Genomic DNA, 20,577 nt, shown 5'->3' with positions numbered 1-20,577 from the left:
ACTCCTCCTGAACGGATTATCACATTAACTGTCATGTCATTCGTTCGTGAATGTCGCCTGAATTTTAATTACTAGAGTTACTAAATTTCAAGGTATAGAAACATTGGTTTGACTGTCTAGGCATAGAAAATATAGTAATTTACTATACGTATAAAGATTTTCTTCGAGTATGAAGGATATTTTCATAGTAACAAATGTTGGAATTTCTTCGAGAGAATAGAAGCATTTTAAAAACAATTTAGAGGCTTTCTGCATGTTATTTGGAGACCACTGGTACTCGTTCGTCGACAACAGCATCTAGCTTTTGTCGTCGTCGATACCGTCGTCGACAGGTCCGTCGAAATACCAGATGCAGAATGTTCTGTCCTGTCGAATCTAATCTTTGCTGTCGATCGTGCCAGCCGAACGACCCTGCCTGTGTCCATTATTATACGCTCCTTGCGCGGATGACTGGCTTCGCCATGCCACTGTTCGACAAGATTTTACGAGAAAATAATGAAATTCTTAACGAAAATATTTTATCTCTACTCACCCAACAATATTGTACCGAGGAACTGTATACCCTAAAATTAGAATTTCTCTATCGTCTTGGTATTTATAAACTTTTCTATTCGAGAAAGGGTCAGATTATGTGGATTGTGGGACCACTGCAATAGGGTAAAAGATATTCTATAAGGTCATCCTCGTCTGGAATATTATCGTGGAGTGTCTAAGTGGTAGATCGTTAGGATAACAAATGGTTCTGACGTATTTCTTGCCTGTACGTGTTTAGGTCGATGGTCCACGATCGGTCGTATACGTCACTGCGCCGTGATATCTAATGAGGCTATTAACACGCGCTGCACCGACGAGGAAACTTCGTCGAGCGTTTATGACATCCGATGACCTACCTAGCGGCTTCTAGTAGAGTGGTGCGATCGCCTTGAGTGAGACATTTACCAGCTCCCGCTAAGCCGATCTCGTCGGTCTGGCATCTGCTGTCTATGAACGTACCATTAAAACTTCCTGGTTTTTTTTCCAATGCCCCCCAGGCACGCAGTACCTTTCGTTACCGAAATCGCAATTAAGTCCGCGTGCATTCGATTCGCGAATCCGGAATCGCCGCGCGTGATTTCAACGACTCGGGTAATTCGATTCCTCGTTCGATCGCGATGCATCTTATCCCAGAAAATTATTGAAACCACAGGGTGCTTAAAAAAAAAAATGTTACCCCTTGTACGGAGAAATTCTGCGTGTATATATTGTCTCTAATTGCCTATACCGACCTTAACAGGAAATTCGAACGGAAATGAATTGCACGATGAGAGCCTCTAACATGGCCGACACGTTCTTCAGACCTTGCGCCGTGCGATTTCTGGTTGCGGGGGATGGTAGAAGAACGTCTTCATGCTACGAAGCTACGTACACGATATATAAAATCTCCTATACAAAATTGCTAATGCGATTGGAGGCTATCCGGAGATTAAACATTACTTTTACGAAGCACGTTGCAATAGAAAATATCTGAGAATGAACGTTCTTGACGCTTTTATAAACAAAAAAATTGTCATATAACGCGTATCGCTTTAAGGAATCAAACAATAACTATTTAATTGACGTGCAATGGGAAAATTGTAATAATAGACACGACTAATAGGAGTGACAGACGTAATTTATTGTACGATAAGTTGTACATACGTCGAATTGCAACGATAGTTGTATACCAGCGCTATATTATCATCCGACGAGTCTGTGTCATATAACAGGTTGTTCCACAACACCATATACTTTACAATTATCAACGATAATTGTTCAAATTATTGTTGGAAAAAATAGCGCCGTTTGTGGACTCTATAAAGATCAAAATGTCATGGTGAGTACAGCTCGGATAATCGCCATGTTTCGCCTTCGTTTTCTTTGGATAAAGATTTGTTAAATGCTTGTTTTGGAAATCGTCCAGAAAGTCGATAGATTTATGATTTCATCGTCTTGCTAGACCTTCCACGCTTACTATACGGAAGTAACAATTAGTACTCCTTTCACGAAGGATGCGCAATGGTGGAAAATTGCTGCTTCAGATAATCTACGAACAAGATATAGGTTGTTGCTTTTCTGTAGCAACAGTGTTACGAATTCCCTGTTTCGTTAAATCTTCCACCGACATTCTGATTGATCTTCTGATTAGGTACTTCGGGAACGGAAGGATAAAAATAAAATATATTACCGTAATTAGATGAGTTGTACTTGCCGTGATATTCTCACATTTAGGTACATTTATCACAATTTTCCCATCACTTGTCAATCGAGCTAACTGTAGTTTCCTGGTTTCTTATTATGTACCAACGAATGGCCACGTTTTAACATTGTTCTTTGAAGGGTAATTTAATATTTCTAATTTGTTACTACCAGCTCTGTAGAAAGCATCGTTCCAAATTATGTTAGGCAACGGACAAAACCCGATATTCGTCGGGCAAGGGTTAACTAGACAATTCAGAGTACTTTTTGAACCGGGGGTATAATACACCCCAATCATATGCAATAAAGGCGCTAAATAATCACAAAAAGAAATCTAAATAAATGTGCTCGAACATCAGAAGCGATTTCACCGCAGCGTTCAATTACCGAGCACCGAATAAAGATATTACAACCGTGATCGATGAAATCCTTCGGCGTGCAATTGTCCCCGTCGAAGCGTAAATTGTTTGCAATTTCGCGGCCAGCGCGAGGTATTACTTAACAGAGACGCGCGATATTCCAAGGCCTTTATTAGCCGAGGATACCACCTCCGTCGCGATCAAATTATCGCGGCAGCGTCCGTCGTATGCAAATCGAAAAAGATGTAATAGCACCGACGCGCGAGCGTCGTTCCGATCGTCCGGTGATTACAATGTTATTACCGGACGGGGGATCACGGTCGTTGTTGAATTGTCGCGAACAAACAATTCGAACGTCCGCGTAATGATAGCTCTTTCCACGGGGCCGCGGAATGCGAATAAAGACGCGGGGAAACGAGAAACAAGAGAGGTCGAAGATTAGAATTCCCCGATAGAATTCGATTTTAACGATCGTCCGATATTATTCTTGCCCGTGGAATTTTGCTGTTTAATTGCGCGCGATAGACAAACGAAGAATTCGGCGCACGCCGCGGGGGAATGTTTCCTTTATCAAAGATTTGGTTTTGCTTTTCTGTTGCAGACTCGTGCGAACCCGTTGCGGACCGACCTTACGGTGAGTGACTCACGATCTCAATCTCTCGGAAATTACAAGACCGTACTTACGCCCCTAGAGAAATATCCGCGGAGCCTTCCGTTCGGTGTCTTCCGTGAAAAAAAATGCCCTCCGCCGCCTATTACGCGCTGGGACCGGGATTCCGAGGTCCGTTTCCATTCAGCTGGTTCACCGTTCGTTTCGTACCGATTGCGAAACGCGCGCGACGTAACGGCCGGTGAAACGGTCGCGATCACGGTTTCTTCTGATCCCCCCTGTTCGTTTTCCCTGTTTCTCTTTATTACCTGGAAACCGTGGTGCAGTTTATGCAAACGCGTAAGTCAGATCGGATTCTCGGAACGACCGTTTCAGATAGAAAGCGCCGACAACGGTCTCTCGGCGTCCTTTCGCTCTCGAGCCGTGCGATCGATCGGTAGATACGGTTCGATTAGTTGATATTCCTTCATAGACGGGAGTGCTCCTTTGCATACGAGTACTCAAGACGGATATTCAAACGCGTTCATGACTTGGATCTCTACGATACTTATTAAATTTAACAAATTTCGTAGACAATGAAACGAGTACTTTTCGTTCGAATAATTCGTGTTGCGAGCGTTCGATTTTCCTGTCTTCTAGTTCCAACAGGTGTTCAGAAGTTAATCTGACCCGGTTCGAGAAATTGGTTTCTCGATTCTGCCGGCGTTCTGTCGGGGTGTAGATGTCCGAGGGTCGGGGCATCTTCTTGTTGACATCAAGCCCGGCTAGAGGGTGGTAAAAAGTCGCGTTGCATCCGGTCGTCCGTCCTCCGCGGCAGAAGTCGTAAAATTCAGCGTTATGCGATTCGGGGGCCTGTGTTTTGTCCCTCTTTCTAGATTATGATTACCCCGGCAGCCACCGTGGCTAATATCACGCAATAAGCACGCTGGCGACGAGAAAGCCGTCCGTCTCTCTTGATCTTGTCTTTTTCTCTCGGTTTCGTCCGCGTTTCTACCTCCTTTCCGCAGGTATATAATATGTGCCACCAAACTTGGCGGCGTAAACGGGTATCCGGTGGTAATACGTGGACGCCACGGGTCCGTAGGGTTAGAGAGAGACGGAGGAGGTCCATCAAACGAGCCGCAGAGACCCTGCGCGAGGTCATCCCAACTTTCCTGGAGCGACTTCATCTTCACGGTCCGTTCCGTGCTTCGGAGGACGCGGAGGAATTTCAGGAGTCGTCGCGGTATCGCCGCGAGCGGAGCGATAATTTTTATTATACGTTTTATTGGTCGGTTCAGCGAGCTCTAGCGGGAATATTTATCGGCCGACGCGGCCGCTTTACGCTCGCGTCTTATCTGCTACGCGAACGGGGTTGACGCTAATGTAACAAATTTAGCAACGACTAGGGATCCCGTGGTTGGAGCGTTACGCGTTGATAACTAATTTCCTCGAATACCCATAAGCAACGTAATAATCTCCGCGATATTCGGCCATGAGTGGGTCGATTAAATGCGTTTATGAAATCTTCACGGGATAATTTGCGGTTAGAGAGACATTAACTCTTCAGGCACGATGTACGTACGCTGTACGGTCTTACGTGTCTTTGCTAGCGGCCGGTGCTGCGGTGGTAACGACTCGGCGTATCTTTCTTATACAGGATGCTTCAGAGACGGATATTCAATTCCCTTCTCGGTCACGACGGACTAAGTATTTTAGAAATGCTTTGTAAATTCGTTCATCGAAATATGCGTCCCTAAATCTTGTAACTTCTATAGGAAAAATTGACTCGTTTTATGGCTTTACATTCGTATCTCGTGGGGGATTAATAGTATCGAAGTCCTGTTCGCGATGGCGATCGCGATGACGAAGCACGTGGTAAAACATTCTCGAGAACGCACGAGGGGTGGCGGTGATTTTCAACGCCGCCGGAATCAACAGGTCCCAGTTATGAGAGTGTAAAGCGTTTTGAATCCGACAACCCCTCGAGGGGGATGGGATTCCTCTGGCGCGCGAATCTTCTCGTACAAAAGGGGAGAATCTCGTCCGCGGGGGGTCTGTGTGTCGGTTCAGGAAGGTCTCTGTTCGGTTGGTGCGTCGCGTGTACGTGTAAGAGCGAGACGCGTCGTCACGTCGTGTCCTGGGGGTGGCCTGCGACCCCAGACACGGGGGTGGCTGACAGCCGATTAGGACAAGATGGGAGATCCCCCACGGAAAACTTAAAATAACATCGCTCGATCATCCGGGTGTCTTCGCCGACAGGCAACCAGGCTACTCTTGTATTCAGCCTGTCCCCTCTACGTCGTCTTTCGTTCACGCTCCCCGCGACCTTCTCAGCGGGCGCCTTCTGATCGAGGTCGTATTACGGCCGATCTGTCTTTACGATGATCTCTCTTCCGTTCCCGGAGAACCGACGACAGAACGATTACTGCCAGGAGTCGTTTGAGAAACGCGGTTTTAAACGGGACGATCTTTCGTTTTCTTTGACGCAGTTGCGTGCACGTACAGTGTTAATCCTTTCTACTTGGCTCACTTTTTGCCGAGATCTAGGAAATCCTCTTACAGGCTGGACAATATTGATGGCGTTGGATGATCTTCGATCTACTCGCTGGGCGATAATTTAGCCATATAACGCGGTTAGAGAAATGGATAGGCATTCCATAAATTGTCTCAAAGAAACAAAAACCGAATAGTAACTATCATTTCCTTTATTCTTTAATTAACAAGAGCAACAGTGTTTAGAAGTACAATACAGTTTCTACCAATATCAATCGGGTCGTCAGTTTTGTGTCAGGTGCTAACTTGGAACAGTACGGATCTATTACGCCATAGTTGGAACTCGTAGACCAGTCGTACACTAAATCGTTACGTTTATCGGGGGGCTTACGGTCTCCGATAAGATCGAAGAACGAATTCCGTAACGAGGTAGAAGGAAGCGTAACGTCCTCGCGGGGCAGTATAAGAGTGCACGGAAGTTCCTCTATGGCCGATCTTCTTCCATTTTCTACGATTCTACGGGGAAAATTCAGCGAGTCGAAGTTGAGCACCTCTTCGATGCTCATTACAGCGTGTCCCGCCCCCGGCTGCGGGTAATCAGGGTGTACGGGGGAGTGCAGGGGGCGGGGGCGGTGGGTGACCTCGCCCGGGGCCTTTACTCTCCTCTTGGCCGTCTCTGTTCCTCTTCCCCTCCCTCTGAGCGGTGGCTGCTGTCCGCCTTCCTGCTCGTCTCTTTCTCTCCGCGTTCGAGTCGAATCCTCTTCCTCGGATGCTTTCGACTACCTGCGAAGGTGACGGAGCAGCAACTCCGGCTCGTTCCTGAATCGCGACCTTGCCGATGCTTTGCATTCGCCGTGCGTCCTCCGACACCCTCTTCTTTCTCCTTTCTCTGGCCAGCTAGCCGGTAATTGGCGGAAGTTGCATGCGGGCGTGCAGCCTGCGAACCAGCTACGGAATGTCGTTTGACGTTTTAATCTCGTCAACGGTGGGGGATGGCCAACCACCGAGGTCTAATTTCGTGCAGTCGAGACGGAGGGTTGGTATTAAATTAGGCGGTCGGAGGCTGCGAGGTTTTACTCGCACGGGGTGAGACTGGATACTAGGGCGTGCTCTATTCCGTCTCTGGACAAAGATCGTCGTTGCGTCGTAATTTTTTAACTCGAAGAACACGTGTTACGATTTAAGGTTAAATAGTCGAAGGTCTTGTTTCAATTTTGTAGTTCCCGGAATCAATTTGTACCCATCCATCTCGCGCTGTTTTTAAAACGTTTGCAAAATCCATTGTCGCCGCCGATTCGTCGAACAATACCAACGCGGTCGGTTAACCCTGAGTACGCTGAACGAGCTTTAATACGCCAGTATGGCTCGGCAGAATTGGTATTTTCGAGATAGGAAGGCCAATCAGTGCCGAGAGAGCCACCGGCTATTTGGCTGCGAATAATAATGATTACAGGAGGCACTCTCCGAGCAGGAAATGGCGCGCTGGCAGATGGTTGGGGGTAGAAGGTGAAATTTTTCGGTTGGTGCTGAGCTGTCGACGATGCTCTACCTCGACCCTTGCACAGACCCTAAATATTCCAAAAATTGTTTAAATTACGGTGTACTTATTCACTATTCATAATTACAAGAGAATTTTTTAAAATCAATTTTGTATCTCGCGTAGCTTGTCTTCATACTTGCTACTAGTTCGCGTAGAAACGGTGTTGCGTGCAGTATTGGTAAACGCATCTCTCGCGTCGTGAACCAGGAATTTTACTGTTTCCGTGAACACCTGTTCCGCGAATCGGGCACCTAGTTGCCCGACAGACATTTCTCGAATTTTATATGCACGTTGCTCCGAACGTTTCCAAGAAACTTTTCATACCCGTTGCGTACGATCTCTTCCGGCCTGTGCAACGATGTGCACACTACTTTTCTCCGTTACGTATCGAACTGTACAGTACAGTGGCACGATCGCTCGTTTATCCCGTTAGCAGGCTCTTTCTTTCCTCGACTAACACACCGACCCCGGTGTCCACGTCAAACTCGTTTGATAGCCGAGCAAGAAAAACCGTCGAGTCGTCTTGGAAGCATCTCGCGAGTCCTTTGACTATTCTGGGAATGGTCAACGGGGTTCAACTGGTCTGGAGGTTGGCGCATCGCTCGGCGTTTAGATAACCGAGAACCGTCGAATAAATTTCCCGACGGGAAAAACAACGCCGCGTTATCCTAATTGCGTTAGAGACGTTTCGTTCTGTTCGTATTCGGAAGCACGGTTTCTCGCGGATCCCAAGATGCTTGTAGATTAGGATCTCCGATACCTCGATCGCTGAACTCGAACCACTCGGACGTAGCAGACTTCTCGAAGGTCGTAAAAACCTACGGACGGGAACAATTTCTGGATCTTGTTAACACTTGCGCGGAAATGAGAAACGTCTGTATTCCTGTTATCCGCTGGATCTCGGGGGCGACAGGCCCAATATCTGTTCACCTTCGTCACCTAATGTCAAAAGCGTGTATCGCGACGCGTCTGGGACTACCTGGCGTACCCGGGAACGACGTCGACAGTCATTTTAGTAGCTGAACCCAGACGACGATGGTTTCATTCAGGCAGTCCTTTGGCCCCATTAAAGGGCCCCAGAAAGGCCCAGCTCCTCCTGAAAGAGACACAGAAAAAAAGAAACGGTGCCTCTGCTGCAGTTCGGTTCGTCGGGCAATCTTGTCATAATGATTCCCGATGTCCTACGCAAATTCGTGGGTTCCGTTGAAGTTTCTGTGACGAGGGACCGTGGAACAGGTATCCGCATCCGGCAGTTATGTCTGTTCTTCGAAGGGACAACGCGTAAGGAAGTGTACATGCATAAGAAACGCTCTAGCGTTCGTAGACTTTATCGGATCCTTTCTTTATCGACAAAGTTAATCTTCTCGACTCGTTAAAACCTAATCGCAGCAAGTAAACTCAATGAACCTATATCGATGACCGAACTTAATCTTCACGAGTTTCTAAATTTTATCGATCGTGTAGTAATCTCAGTAATTATGGTACCATATATGGAATCGACGTTTCTAAGATAAAATAGTTCAATGCATTATACTTACGTCTCCGTTGTGCCACTTATTATTACCAGAGTGTAGAAATACTGTCTATAAGAGAACAGGCGATCATTTATCGGAGCAAATAGTTCGTGACTTAGTATCAATCTTTCCTTGGAGGGAATCCAACTCCTATTCCAAGTGTCAAACGGCATCTTACTCGTCGAAATTGCGTAATGTATCGTATTCGGTGAGCTTTCTTCTCTCTTAATTCAATTATATATTTATTTAAAACGACTGTGCAGGTTCTTACCGTGGAAATAGGGACATTTCTACCCGCAGAACTACTCGAGGTTTTACATTTTAAAGTCGCTGGACTATCACGATTAAAATTCTTTAGAATCGATAGTCGAGCACGGGGATGCAAAGCATAGATCGTCGAGCGGAATATCTCCTGCGCGGAGTTTTTCAACATTCGAATCTCCTCGGAGATTGTCGATGCAACGGGCCGCGGTTGCAAGCCTCCGTTCCACTAAAGGAACACTGAATCCGGATTCATGAATGAACTATGCGAGAGTCCCGAGCAACGAACCACCGGCAGGACTATTATTTAGCATAGCCACTTTTTCTGCCCGACCGTCCGTCATGGCGGCGTTGTCTTTGTGCTCGGGACGAACGACGATGACGCTGCACTGGTCAGCCTGGACGAGGATATTTGGAGCAGGCTCGTCCGTTTCGTCGGGGGTTCTCCCAACGTAACTAATGGACGCTGCTCTTTTCCGCTGGCACGCTTTATTATTGTTATCGGACCTTCGTAGCTCCGACGATGTCTGAACGTTCATCTAATTAAGTTGGGACCAGCATTAAGACCGGCGAAGAATATTCTAATTTCGAAGGGATCTCGAAATAGCGTCTCGGATGTTGCTTCACGGGTGGATGAAATTATAGGTATCGAAAGGGTTTCGAGATTTGGGCACGACGGGTTATAATTATCGAGTAATTTCTTCGCTTTTCAAGGTGAAATAATCTCGATCGAAATGTTTCGTGTTCTGCATTGTAACGTAATCAAAGATGGAGGATAACTCTAGAACCCCTTCGCAGCATTCATCGTGATCGGAATGTCTTGAAAAACTCGCTTACGAACGACTATGTTAAACGGCCAATCAAGAATTCTGTATTCATGGTGTCTACCGAATGGTTAACATTCTGGTACTTTCGCGTTGAATTTCAAACACCTTCAGACTCCAAGATACTTAAATTTTGTAGTGCTCAATTACCTTAAAGCTAATAGTTACAACTAACTTTATCAGGGGTAAGATTTTCATTAGCGTTCTGGAAGCAAACTTTGAAGCAGCGGGTCCGAATTCTGAGACTCGTCTCGCTTGCCACTAGTCCTGTCGATCCCCTAGATCCTCTGCAATGTGCTCGATCCTTGCTTCAAGACTCGACGTTGAGTCAACGCGGATCAGAATTTTTAATCGAAAGGCTCGTACGAACCCGTGGCGGGTTCTCCCTTTGGACCTCGTACGGCGAGGCTAATCGACGACTAATAAAAGGCGGGCCCTGTGTGAGCGGCCGGGAGCTGGCCAGGAGCAATCAAACGAACAATGACACCGTCGCGAGAGCTGTTCGCGCGCGGTGCGACGGTGGACATTGTGCGTGGGATTGGCCGTTGGCTGCCTCCTGTTCTCTGTGCGCCAGGTGTTCGTCGATCGTGCTGGCCGCAGGACGAGGCAGAAGTGCCGCGGTACGAAGACGAAAGCGAGAAGGCTCTGTGCACGAAAGTCGTTACGAGCCCTGGATAGCCGCTCGGTCGCGTCAAATGTTGCGCTCGTTGCTTTGCTCCCGCGTCGTGTTGCGTCCGATCGCCGGGTATTTACGAGTTGCTAGAAACCGCGTCGAAAAGAGAACCCGGCCGGCTGCCCCCGCAACTGGAAACGCTCGTAGATCCTAAACAGTTTCAATTCCATGGATTTTTCTACGGTCAGCGGTTTGTTTTCTCCTATCGTCCCTTACTCGGCGCGGTTGCTTTCGCGGGCGGTCTCTTTTGACTCCGTATCGGCTATACACGAAAGGGAACTGCAATTACGAGGTTCACGGAATGAACGTGCTAGGGCCTGGCCGTAGATCATTTCAACCGTTAGTCCCGGGATGATTTCCATTAATACCCGGAACAATGCGCTCGGGGAGAATCGGAGAACTTCACCCGTAGAAAATATAATCGTTTAGAATTTTTTCTTTTTAAGAAAATAAGTTTAACAGTCTGTTTAACCCGTTGATCGCCATGTGAATTTTATAAAATGTTATTAGCGTACGTTTAAAAAAAATCTTTTTTCATCTTCGTGCACTCTAACGACCAGATAAAAACATGCTTATACAATTCGTGGTGCAATATGCGTTCGCACTTAGCAAGGTGGAATTCATGAACATAAATTACGAGCAGAAAGGGGTGCTGCCGCATCGGTCTGGTATCGTCGGCGTGTTGCGGTTTTCGGGCGATCCGATCTGAACCGCAGAAGAGACGATTACCGGGCTCGGTCATCCGGCAAACGACTATTAATGATATTTCGTGTCGGATCTGCATGCTTCGACCCCGGCAAAGGGAGCCGACCAGGCCGAACTTTCGTGTTTCGCCAGCGAGACTTTTAAATGTACCGCGGCCACCGCGTCAGATGAGGCGGATCGAAGGAAGAGTGGGGGTTACGCGCCTCGATATAACGCGGTAATAATGCAATAGGCGATCGAACCAGAGTTTCTCGCCCTTTTACCTCGCGCCTTTTGCCCACCTCTCTCGCACTCTATCCCCCCACCCCCTTCTCTCTCTACATCTCGGAAAGATACCGCTCCACCTCCACATGGATACGGAGCCGCCGATCTGCCGACTATTTATTGGATCAGGGATTCTCAAACTTGCCTATCGTAAACACTCTTCGATCGACTGCATTTCTCGAGGCAGTTTTTTGAGGTTCTTCAGGCAGTAATAATATTGCTATAACAAATATACATACTTAAATTAAACTTCGAATCGTTGTGTACCGTGCTCCGAAATTTGCAGTATTGTCGTAAAACAATTCACGAGGACTCCATCACGTTAATATCTGATAAATTACCAGATGCTACCCAGTAGCGCTCTTTAGTTATCATTTGTGAAGTTTACGAGTTTGTAAAATCAGCCATTTTACGCGCAAAAAACATAATTACACGTTTTAATTTTATCAAGCGTATAGTTTTTTCTGGAAAGGTAAATGCGGAGTTGAGTCATAATGTCCATTTCAAGTAGCATGCAGTGATCGCTTCTCGGAATCCTCGTATACTTGCGCGAACATGGTTGTTTCGATCGCGTCCGTTAGGTTAGGTACATTTTAATTGCGTTTTAGTATTCGAAGCATGATCGTGTTATTTAAAGTGTGTTTGTGGGGCATCCAAGGTGGAAGATCTAGAATGTAGCGAACAAAATTGCAACGTATATTACAAAACTAAGTTTTATCAAAAGTATCGATAACTTACCAAATAGATAATAAAAAGTGTTCAGTAATAATGGTGATCGTTCTAGATCGAAACCAGGTGCCATAATTTTTCTACGCAAACGAAATTGATGAAAATAAACGGATTTTATACTTGAGCCAAACCAATAATAAAACTCGTCTGCGGTCAATGATCGATACACGCGCGAATCGCCCGGCGATGAAGCATTATAAGAGAAAGACTGCAGTCTTCATTCCGTGATACTATATTTGGAAAGGAGACATTCTTCGATGTTGCTTTCGTAACTGTTTAAATGGAGCACAATCGAACGCAATATACGAGTATCGGCGAGAGATAAAGTGTTTAAATAATCAAGAGCAAAGGTCAATTCCAATAATAAAAAATCAATCGCCACACGATCCAATGTTACATCATTCTTCAATTTTTAAGTATTTCAGTTTTTGACGCTCCGAAATCTCCGTATGTATCTGATTGGAATACCGATCTTGGGGTTGTTCTTCTTGTTCTCAATGAGCGATCGCACAATGCAGAACGTAGGAATGATTTCTCCCTCTTACATGCTTGTTAATTCGTACACACGACACGCGCAATAAAGCGTGGGGCAACGAGGTGGGTGGATTGCGTAATGCTGCTTAAATAATGGTGGGATATGATGCACCGGCAGGCATATGCGATTCGAACGCACGGATGGGGATTAAAAATCGGCTCGGAGTTTAACGGCGGATTGCACGAACGAGGCAGATACACAAATCAGGCCGTAAAGCCGATCAATTAAACGGCAGGCCGCCGATCTGCCGCGCATTATAACCGGTAATTATCTGTAATTAAATATTGGCCAGCCGCCAAGCCGCTGGGGCCAGCTTGACCAAACGTTTCGAGGGGTGTGCTCGCTGGACTTCTACCCGCGCCTGCTTTCCTTCTCCTCGATTTGCTTCTTTTCCTTCCCCCTGTCGATATTTTTATTCCCAGCCTCTCTACATTGCTGCATACTGTTCTTTACGGGAAAGATCGAAATCGATATCCTCGAATTTCGTCCCGCTTTCCTGGTCCGTTTGGTCATCTTCTTGTAACCGCTTTGCATCGCCTCGTTCGTTATTTACTTTTATACCGATGTCTTCGAAGAGCATTCGATAATTAACATTCCGCAATTATTCCGATAATTGGAAAGACGTTTTAATATTCACGGATCGATTGGTCAAGGAACGGTCCGAGGTCGAGTGTAATTAGGCTCGCGTAATCGCCGGTTAGGCGTTCTTTTTATGCAAGAACGAGGTGGAGAGATAAAGGTTTTCGCCCAAGCAAGGTGCAGCATCGTCGGTGATGCTGCGGTACAGAGGGTGGCCGTTCCGTCGGCGGAGAGGGGCGCAGACTCCGTTTAGGCATCGCATGACGTTCGTCTATTTATCAAGCGGTATCATCATTCGCCTTTCTCCACCGTGATGCCGCCCCCTACGGCGATTTAATCTAATTTGTATCGCCCTTTGTTAATCGCGGCCGCGCCGTTAATTCGTGCCGGGGCCGCAAATCCGGGCCCCGTGGTCGACCAAATAAACTACCGTGCGTCCACGCTACGTCCAGACTCGTCATAATAAACGCTCGGGACATGCACACACGCGGACCTCTGTCAATGAAATTTAAAACGCGGCTCGGGGACCGCCGCATGCACGCGGGGACCCCGATAGTCGTGAATTTCACGGACGCGCCAAGGAATATTCGAGCTTTTGATTAATTAAGTATCTCCTTCCCGGGTTCAATACCGGGATCCTTTCGTTACTTTTTTGCCCGATGAGTTATCCTGCGCCTGCATATTTAGAGACACGTTGAAAGTTAACGTTCGAAAACGGCTCTCGAAAGTATAGAAATTTTTTATATAGAGTCTGTCAAACTCTTCCATTCCATAAACAATCTCCTGGGGAGCGATCAGCGTCAGAGCAATCTATCTTTCTGCTTCGTCTCGAAACGTATGGAAATTCCAAGAGTCCAACTTAAGATTCCTAAACTCGGAAACAGAGAAATTGAGCTATCCAACACCTATACCTTTTCCGTGGCCGTTAAGAAACGCGTGTTGTCTGCGCTTTCTCCGGCGCAATCTCTCCGGCTGTTCCTCACTCAGAACACACAGATCCTCCTGAGCAGACCGAACGATATCAAAGGATCCCACCCTCCTAGTTCGCCATAAATCAGCCGCCGGTCTACCCGCAAATCAGGCTCAATCACTCGGAGTCGATAGCTCGATCGGGGCACTGACAAGCCGCTCCGCCGACAGAGCACCGGGGCCCCTGGCCGGCGATCCCGGCCGATCGATCGATGGATCAATAAACCACGTGGATGGAAACGCGTGTACTCTCACTCCCGATGCCCCTCTCCGCGCGCACGTGGGTGTAATGTGTACACGGCGCAGGAGGGAGCGGCGAATTCGAGGCACATATTAAGCAGGATTATTTATCGGCACGGCGTGCAAGCCCTTGATTTGATTTAACAAACAGCGCTCGCTAACAAATTGATAAGCAGTCGCGGTCGGCGAAGATCAGAGGGCCGGGGATAACCCGTGCGATCTCGGCCGCGGAGGGATGTACTTCGGGAGAGAAGGAGCGGTCAGGTCAGGGCCGGACGAGCGTGGCGTTGCATATCCTCTATCCCCGTTCGCCGACTGCAGCCCTAGCGCTTCGTGAGAGGGCGCCATTAGCATAGGGGGACCCCCCACGGCGAGTGCAGGGCCCGCTGGGGTACTTCACCGGTACACATTATATAGGTGAGGCTTGATATATAAACCGACCTCATTGATTTATGGGTCGAACGATTCCTTTAATTATAATACGATATTTATTCAGATAAGCCTCGCGGACGCTCGGAGTCACGCTGCTATATGGTAATACGCGGCCCTAAGCTTCGTGCCTCCCACTCTCGATTATTTTTATCCGCCTCCCCGCCCGCGCGTCCACCGTGTTTCGCTCCTCCCGTGCGCGACGTACGGTCCACGGGTAACTTTGTAGCATGTGTACGGCGCGAGCGCCGGGGGGATAAAACACATCCTGGTGTAACGCGAATCGATTAGGCCGTTGTTATGGCCGCGGTTACGTTCTTAATATCGTTCTAATTACAGCGCGCGAGGGTGCTTATTACGCGGCTTATTTGCCGAGCCACGGGTCGTTCCGTCAGTAATGGACCGCGTAAAAATGGAAAGAGCTCTTTCCAGCCGATTCCCGCCGCGACGCAGGGGCTCTCAGCGCGACCTGACGCCTTTGCAATTCCGAACGGGATGAGTCTATCCACTACCCGATCAGGATGAAGCAGTTTCAAGCGTTCACGATTACGCGCGGTCTATCTACCTTCCGGTTCACCGATTCCAGCTGCAATCGCGATATCTCGTTGACTTTCTCGATGCTATCATGTGAAACGAGATACATATATTAACAAACTTCAGAAACTGAATCACTTTACCCATGTACAGGTTCCTGGAAAGACTTATCAATTTATAATAATTTCGGAATCGCTCTGTATTATGCCAACCCTTTTGTTCCTCTATCCTTCGGAATCCAGCGGATGACCTGCGCGTTTCGTCCGATAGCATCGAGGAATTCGTCGCCCAGGAATGATTCTGGTATCGACACAGCGGTCGAACGAGGAGAGTCAGCAAGTAGCCGAACAAGCGATCGCGAAGAAAGAACCGCGTGGGTGGAGGGAGAGGAGAGAGACATCGGTGGTAGCAAACAAGCACGGCCTGGATCGTGTTCCCACACGTACGGGGCAGAGGCTCTTACGATCGGCGATCGTTCGACTCGGTAAAACACGTGTAGATAATTACCGACATGCGGTATGAGCCAGCGATATTAATCACGATTAAGCTGATTCCGAGGCGTCCCGGTGTCTGCGTGCACGCTGCGCGTTGCATGGCTACGCTTTCAGGGAACACCTTCTGCTCCTCTTCTTCGCTCGCGCTTCCATCGCGTCGTCGATAATCATTCTCGCAGATGCATATTTTTCAAAATGACCTAGACACATCGTGAATTTTTTTCCGAGACGTTTCTTAGTTCTGTTGATGGAGTTTAGAAGTTTGTCGAGGGATTACCGGTAATACAACCGGAAGACAGACACGAGCACTGGCAGGTGCTGGAATTAAGGACAAAGAATCATCTCCTTTGTGAAGAATTTCGCGTCTGTCTTCTGTCTGTATCTACTTGCTTTCGCTCTGATCTACCGTAACCTTCGCACCGTGATCTACGTGTTGAGGGATGCATAGATACAGAGTCGAAGAAACTTCGTGGTCGTAGATCAGCAGTCTATCGCGAAGCTTTTAATCTTCTCTCGAGTTTCATTTTCTCGTTCGATCAGTTTGACGAGGTACGCACGCGCGCACGTAAAAGTGGCTCGCGGCATAAATCAAACGCGATGCCCCTGCATTCCCGCCGTGGCTGTGGATCGATCGGCATTCGTTCCGCGATACGATTCTCAGAGGTCCACGATGGGAGACGTTTTAATCGTGCCGCCTAAACATTCATGGCTCGTCACGGGCGCTCGGACGGCCGTTCCACGTTCCGCCATTTTCGTGCACTATTTAGTTTTTTCGCCGTCCCCCGCCATTTCAGCGCCGGTACGCGGAATCGTTTCGGCCGTTATGGTTCTTTTTTCTAAACCCGTGGCGCCCTTCTAGTCTCCCGAGGTCTTGCGTCGCCTTTAAATATGAGAAAATGTCAGCAACGTTGAAAAAGAGGATACGTTTCGAAAGTTTCTGGCTCCAATGAGGAAACTAGTTTTGTCTACACCTGTCATCGATTCACTTCGGAGTACAGGTGTCGAAAATTATTGGTATTCGGTTCTACGTAATCCAAGGGTATCTTACAGAAGTTAACACACAGTGGTTAGATCGAGAGGAGATGAACTTCGTTTTGTAACACACGATGACTCGACACGAGGTCAGCCTTTATTCGAAGATTACGTTTTCTAGGTTTATTTCATATTTCTATCAATTCTTAAGTATCCTCGTTTCTACATATACATAATTAAGACAGTGTGTGCTGGTAGTGATATACAGAGGTTGTGAAACGAACAATTAGTACCAGAAGACCAAGTGATTTATGCAATGTCGATGCAGTAACGAACTGGTAACGATGCAGAAACAAAATATCTAACGCGGCAAGTATTTACAGTTCGAACCTTCTGTGGAGGTTGCCTCGGTTTATTGCGATTGTTGAAGTAGAATCGATGGGACGGGACAGACAAGTTCTGCGGTCGGATAACTTGGAGCGCGGGTACCAGGAAGAAGCGACGAGCAGGGCCGAAAATGCTCGCCTAGAAGGATTAATACCCCGAGTACCTTTTCTAGAGGAGGAGAAAAAATTGAAAGGAAGCACAGGTGGTAGCGGCATCGCAGCTGCCACAGCCTCGTTCGTTGGTGTCTTCTTGACGTACGCACCGGTTGATCGAACGTGTCGGCGAAGACAATGCGATTAATTTTAAACACCGCTCTTCATCCCAGCCGCGCGCGAAAAAAAAAGAAACGATCCGAGGATACCCACGAGGCTTGGTGGTCACGTGTGCATAATTAGGGACAAACCGATAACGGCCCGCAACGCTTGTCAAGCGGTTAAGCGTTACCCGGGGCCACAGCCAGGTGGACTAATGATCTCCTTGGGCAACCTCGCTCATCCTCGTTCCTCCCGAGCGCCCGCTTCTTTTCACGTCTTCTTCATCCATTCACCGACCGAGACGCATTATCACTGCACTCATTGTTACCCGTTCTCCGGCTACAACTTCATCCGCTCGCAACGCCACGGTGCTACCATTCACGGGCCTGTCAGTACCGTCTGATTACCGTGATAATCGTCGGGAATGGGGTCCGTTCCTGGATACAAAATTATCAGTGCCTTTCACGTCCGCTCCTATTCCCGATTCTCGATCGTTTTGACAGCATGGAAATACAGTAGAACCTCGTTAAGCCTTATTAGCCTAGTAAAAGATAGCTCCGACATGCGAGGAAGCTTGCAATACCAATAAACGAATACGATAAAATTCCAATTGTCCGGCATACTTGGGACTTAGGCAATGCCATAAAATCAAATATGTCGAATTACTGGACTACAACTACATACGAAGAATCGGACCGTTTATATAGGGGTTCTCTCACTTTACGGGGTTAAGGCTCAACTTTTTGAACATTGTTACAATTTCTAAATATTCTTCGCCAAAATACGCGTTGTTTGCATTTTGAAACTTTAAAATCCTCCAATCCGTTCAGAAGTTATGACATTTTAAAAATACGCATGCAGGGAACCATTTCTGGTGGATCATTAGATTTTCGGTAAGGAATTTTTTTCTCGAAAGTGCGTAGGATTTCGGGGGTATGTGTAATGATCAAAAATAATTATAATTAACCCCTTTAGCTAAAAATAATTTTTTTAGAACGGTTGGAAATTTTCTACACCTACTCCCTGTCGATTGTAACTGGATTATTTTCTTTTTGTTTCAGGTGAGTCATGAAAATTTAACATACTCGAATCCACAGCTAATAGTCGAAAAAATTTCTTATCGCAGGTATTTACTATAGTTACTAGTCGCGTAGTAAATGTCTGTAATACTAAAAAATTGCTCGACGTAACCAATGAACGTAACATTGATTTATCTGTGATACGTGCAAGGTGAAGGAAAAATAACTTGAAAATATTTCGAGGTTATTAGAGTCTTTTCGACGAAGCTTAATACGGCGATCGAATTAATTTCTTCGGGCCGAGAACCGATCGTATCATTCGATAGTGATTACGCCAATAAACGCAGCCAATGAGAACGCGGTTCGAACGATTTGTGGCTGCATCAACGGCGATTGATATTTCGCTCTAACGCGATGGGAATTGGAAAACGCTACAAATTATTTTCACTCGTTTATTTATGGCCGTGGGGAATTAACCGAATGCACGCGATCATTGCGCATCACAATCAGCGGTTCGCCGCTGTAGATCCACCGGCGCAACATCGGTATTGCGTGCGTCTCGGTTGGCTCGTTGTCTATCTCTTCATTGTTTGCTCTTCTGTCGCGTTGTTCCGCATACTTCTGTTCGCGAATCGATTTCGACCCGAATATTGTGATTTGCCCATCTGGAAGCACCTCCGGTAGATCCTTTGATCGTTTTCCGTCTTTCAATTCGCCTTCGCGTTACGCCCATTGTCCATTGCAACGCTTCAACGGAGTGACAAATGGGGATAATTTATGACACTCTCATTTTGCGACTTCGACTCTCCCCTTCGAAGCTACTCGATAGCGCCGTTTTATTCCAAAGATTGTTTAGAATAATTCGATGCGTTTTGCTCAAACGAGACGTTCCCACTGTTTCGACATTTTCCTTTATTCCACGAACGTACTTACTACGGGCCTCTTACGAGCCAATCAACAACAGTAACGAGTGCACTGCAAGATGCTATAAAGATTGCCTCTAAATGAACCATCACCGACAGTAAGATACCCTGACATCAGATTGTAATTAACGTGCAGTGGGTTGTCCTTAAATACGACGCAGTTGAATAATTCAGGGGAAATTACCACTGTTCCTCGAACAGCTACGAAATTAATAATTTTCCTAATGCTAGAAAATCTGCAGCGTACTCAAATTTCAATCAAATACAGAATGTTGCTCTCACAGTTGATTGCAACGTCGGGATATTTTACGTGCTCACGGACGAGTACAGCGCGCGATGATTTGTTTTCGTTAATTTTTATTTTCCATTTATTGGTCCATTTCTCAACTTCATCGAGAGATTTACGAAGAAAATGAGAAGCAAAGTTTCTCGGATGTCGGTGTAATGGAATGTTGATGCACGTATGTAAATGTCCGCGTAGACTCGTAACGCCATGCACACTACACTGATTGATATGTTTACGGAGTGGTTACCCTGGTTCGAAGGAGCAGCCACCATATCCGCTCCTCTCCGATGATTTAAGGGCCATATATTACAGACCCTTGGCACCACCGGAGTAAGACTCGCGCTTCGGTACTAGCATTGAGATGTTTTCTTGCCTAGCAGGAGACAGGACTGGAAAAATGAAAAGCCTCCAACCACCTACGGCTATATTTGCAACTAGCTGTTATCCACGGAGTTACGCGTGCAAGTCGTTAGTTGGCGTCAAAATTATATAACTTGTTCGCAACGTACAATCACACAGATACGAGTGGTCTGATTTTGAAAATAGACGAACGGATCGATCGAACCTTTATCTCGGAAGAAATTCTTCAAAGTTGCGCTCCGGACTGCTAAAAAATTAACAACTCTTGCTCACAGTGAGGGGCAGACTTCTCCAAGAAGTTTCGTCGAATCGATCGGGGGGGTGTCCTCGACAAATATCGTGAAACACATCGGCAGAGGAGGTTCCGGGGCTATTTCGAGCACGAGGCGTAACGTACGAGCGCAGGTTCTTGCGGAGGCATCGACGAG

General features: G+C 46.9%; 1 protein-coding gene across 1 annotated transcript in view; it reads left to right on the top strand.

The window, feature by feature from the left end:
• Positions 1-20,577, top strand: part of LOC122395351 (POU domain, class 2, transcription factor 1-like) — a 131,073-nt gene that overhangs the window by 30,338 nt on the left and 80,158 nt on the right. The window contains exon 2 of the mRNA XM_043392844.1: positions 3,175-3,207. Coding sequence (XP_043248779.1) covers positions 3,175-3,207 — 33 coding nt within the window. The remainder of the gene's footprint in view (positions 1-3,174; positions 3,208-20,577) is intronic.

Source organism: Colletes gigas, unplaced genomic scaffold (assembly GCF_013123115.1).
Source record: "Colletes gigas isolate AHSC1104 unplaced genomic scaffold, ASM1312311v1 Colletes_gigas_Sc00001, whole genome shotgun sequence".
NCBI classification, from domain to species: Eukaryota; Metazoa; Arthropoda; class Insecta; order Hymenoptera; family Colletidae; genus Colletes; species Colletes gigas.
The sequence above is the reverse complement of the archived record's forward strand: the minus strand, read 5'-3'. Positions and strand labels throughout refer to the sequence as shown.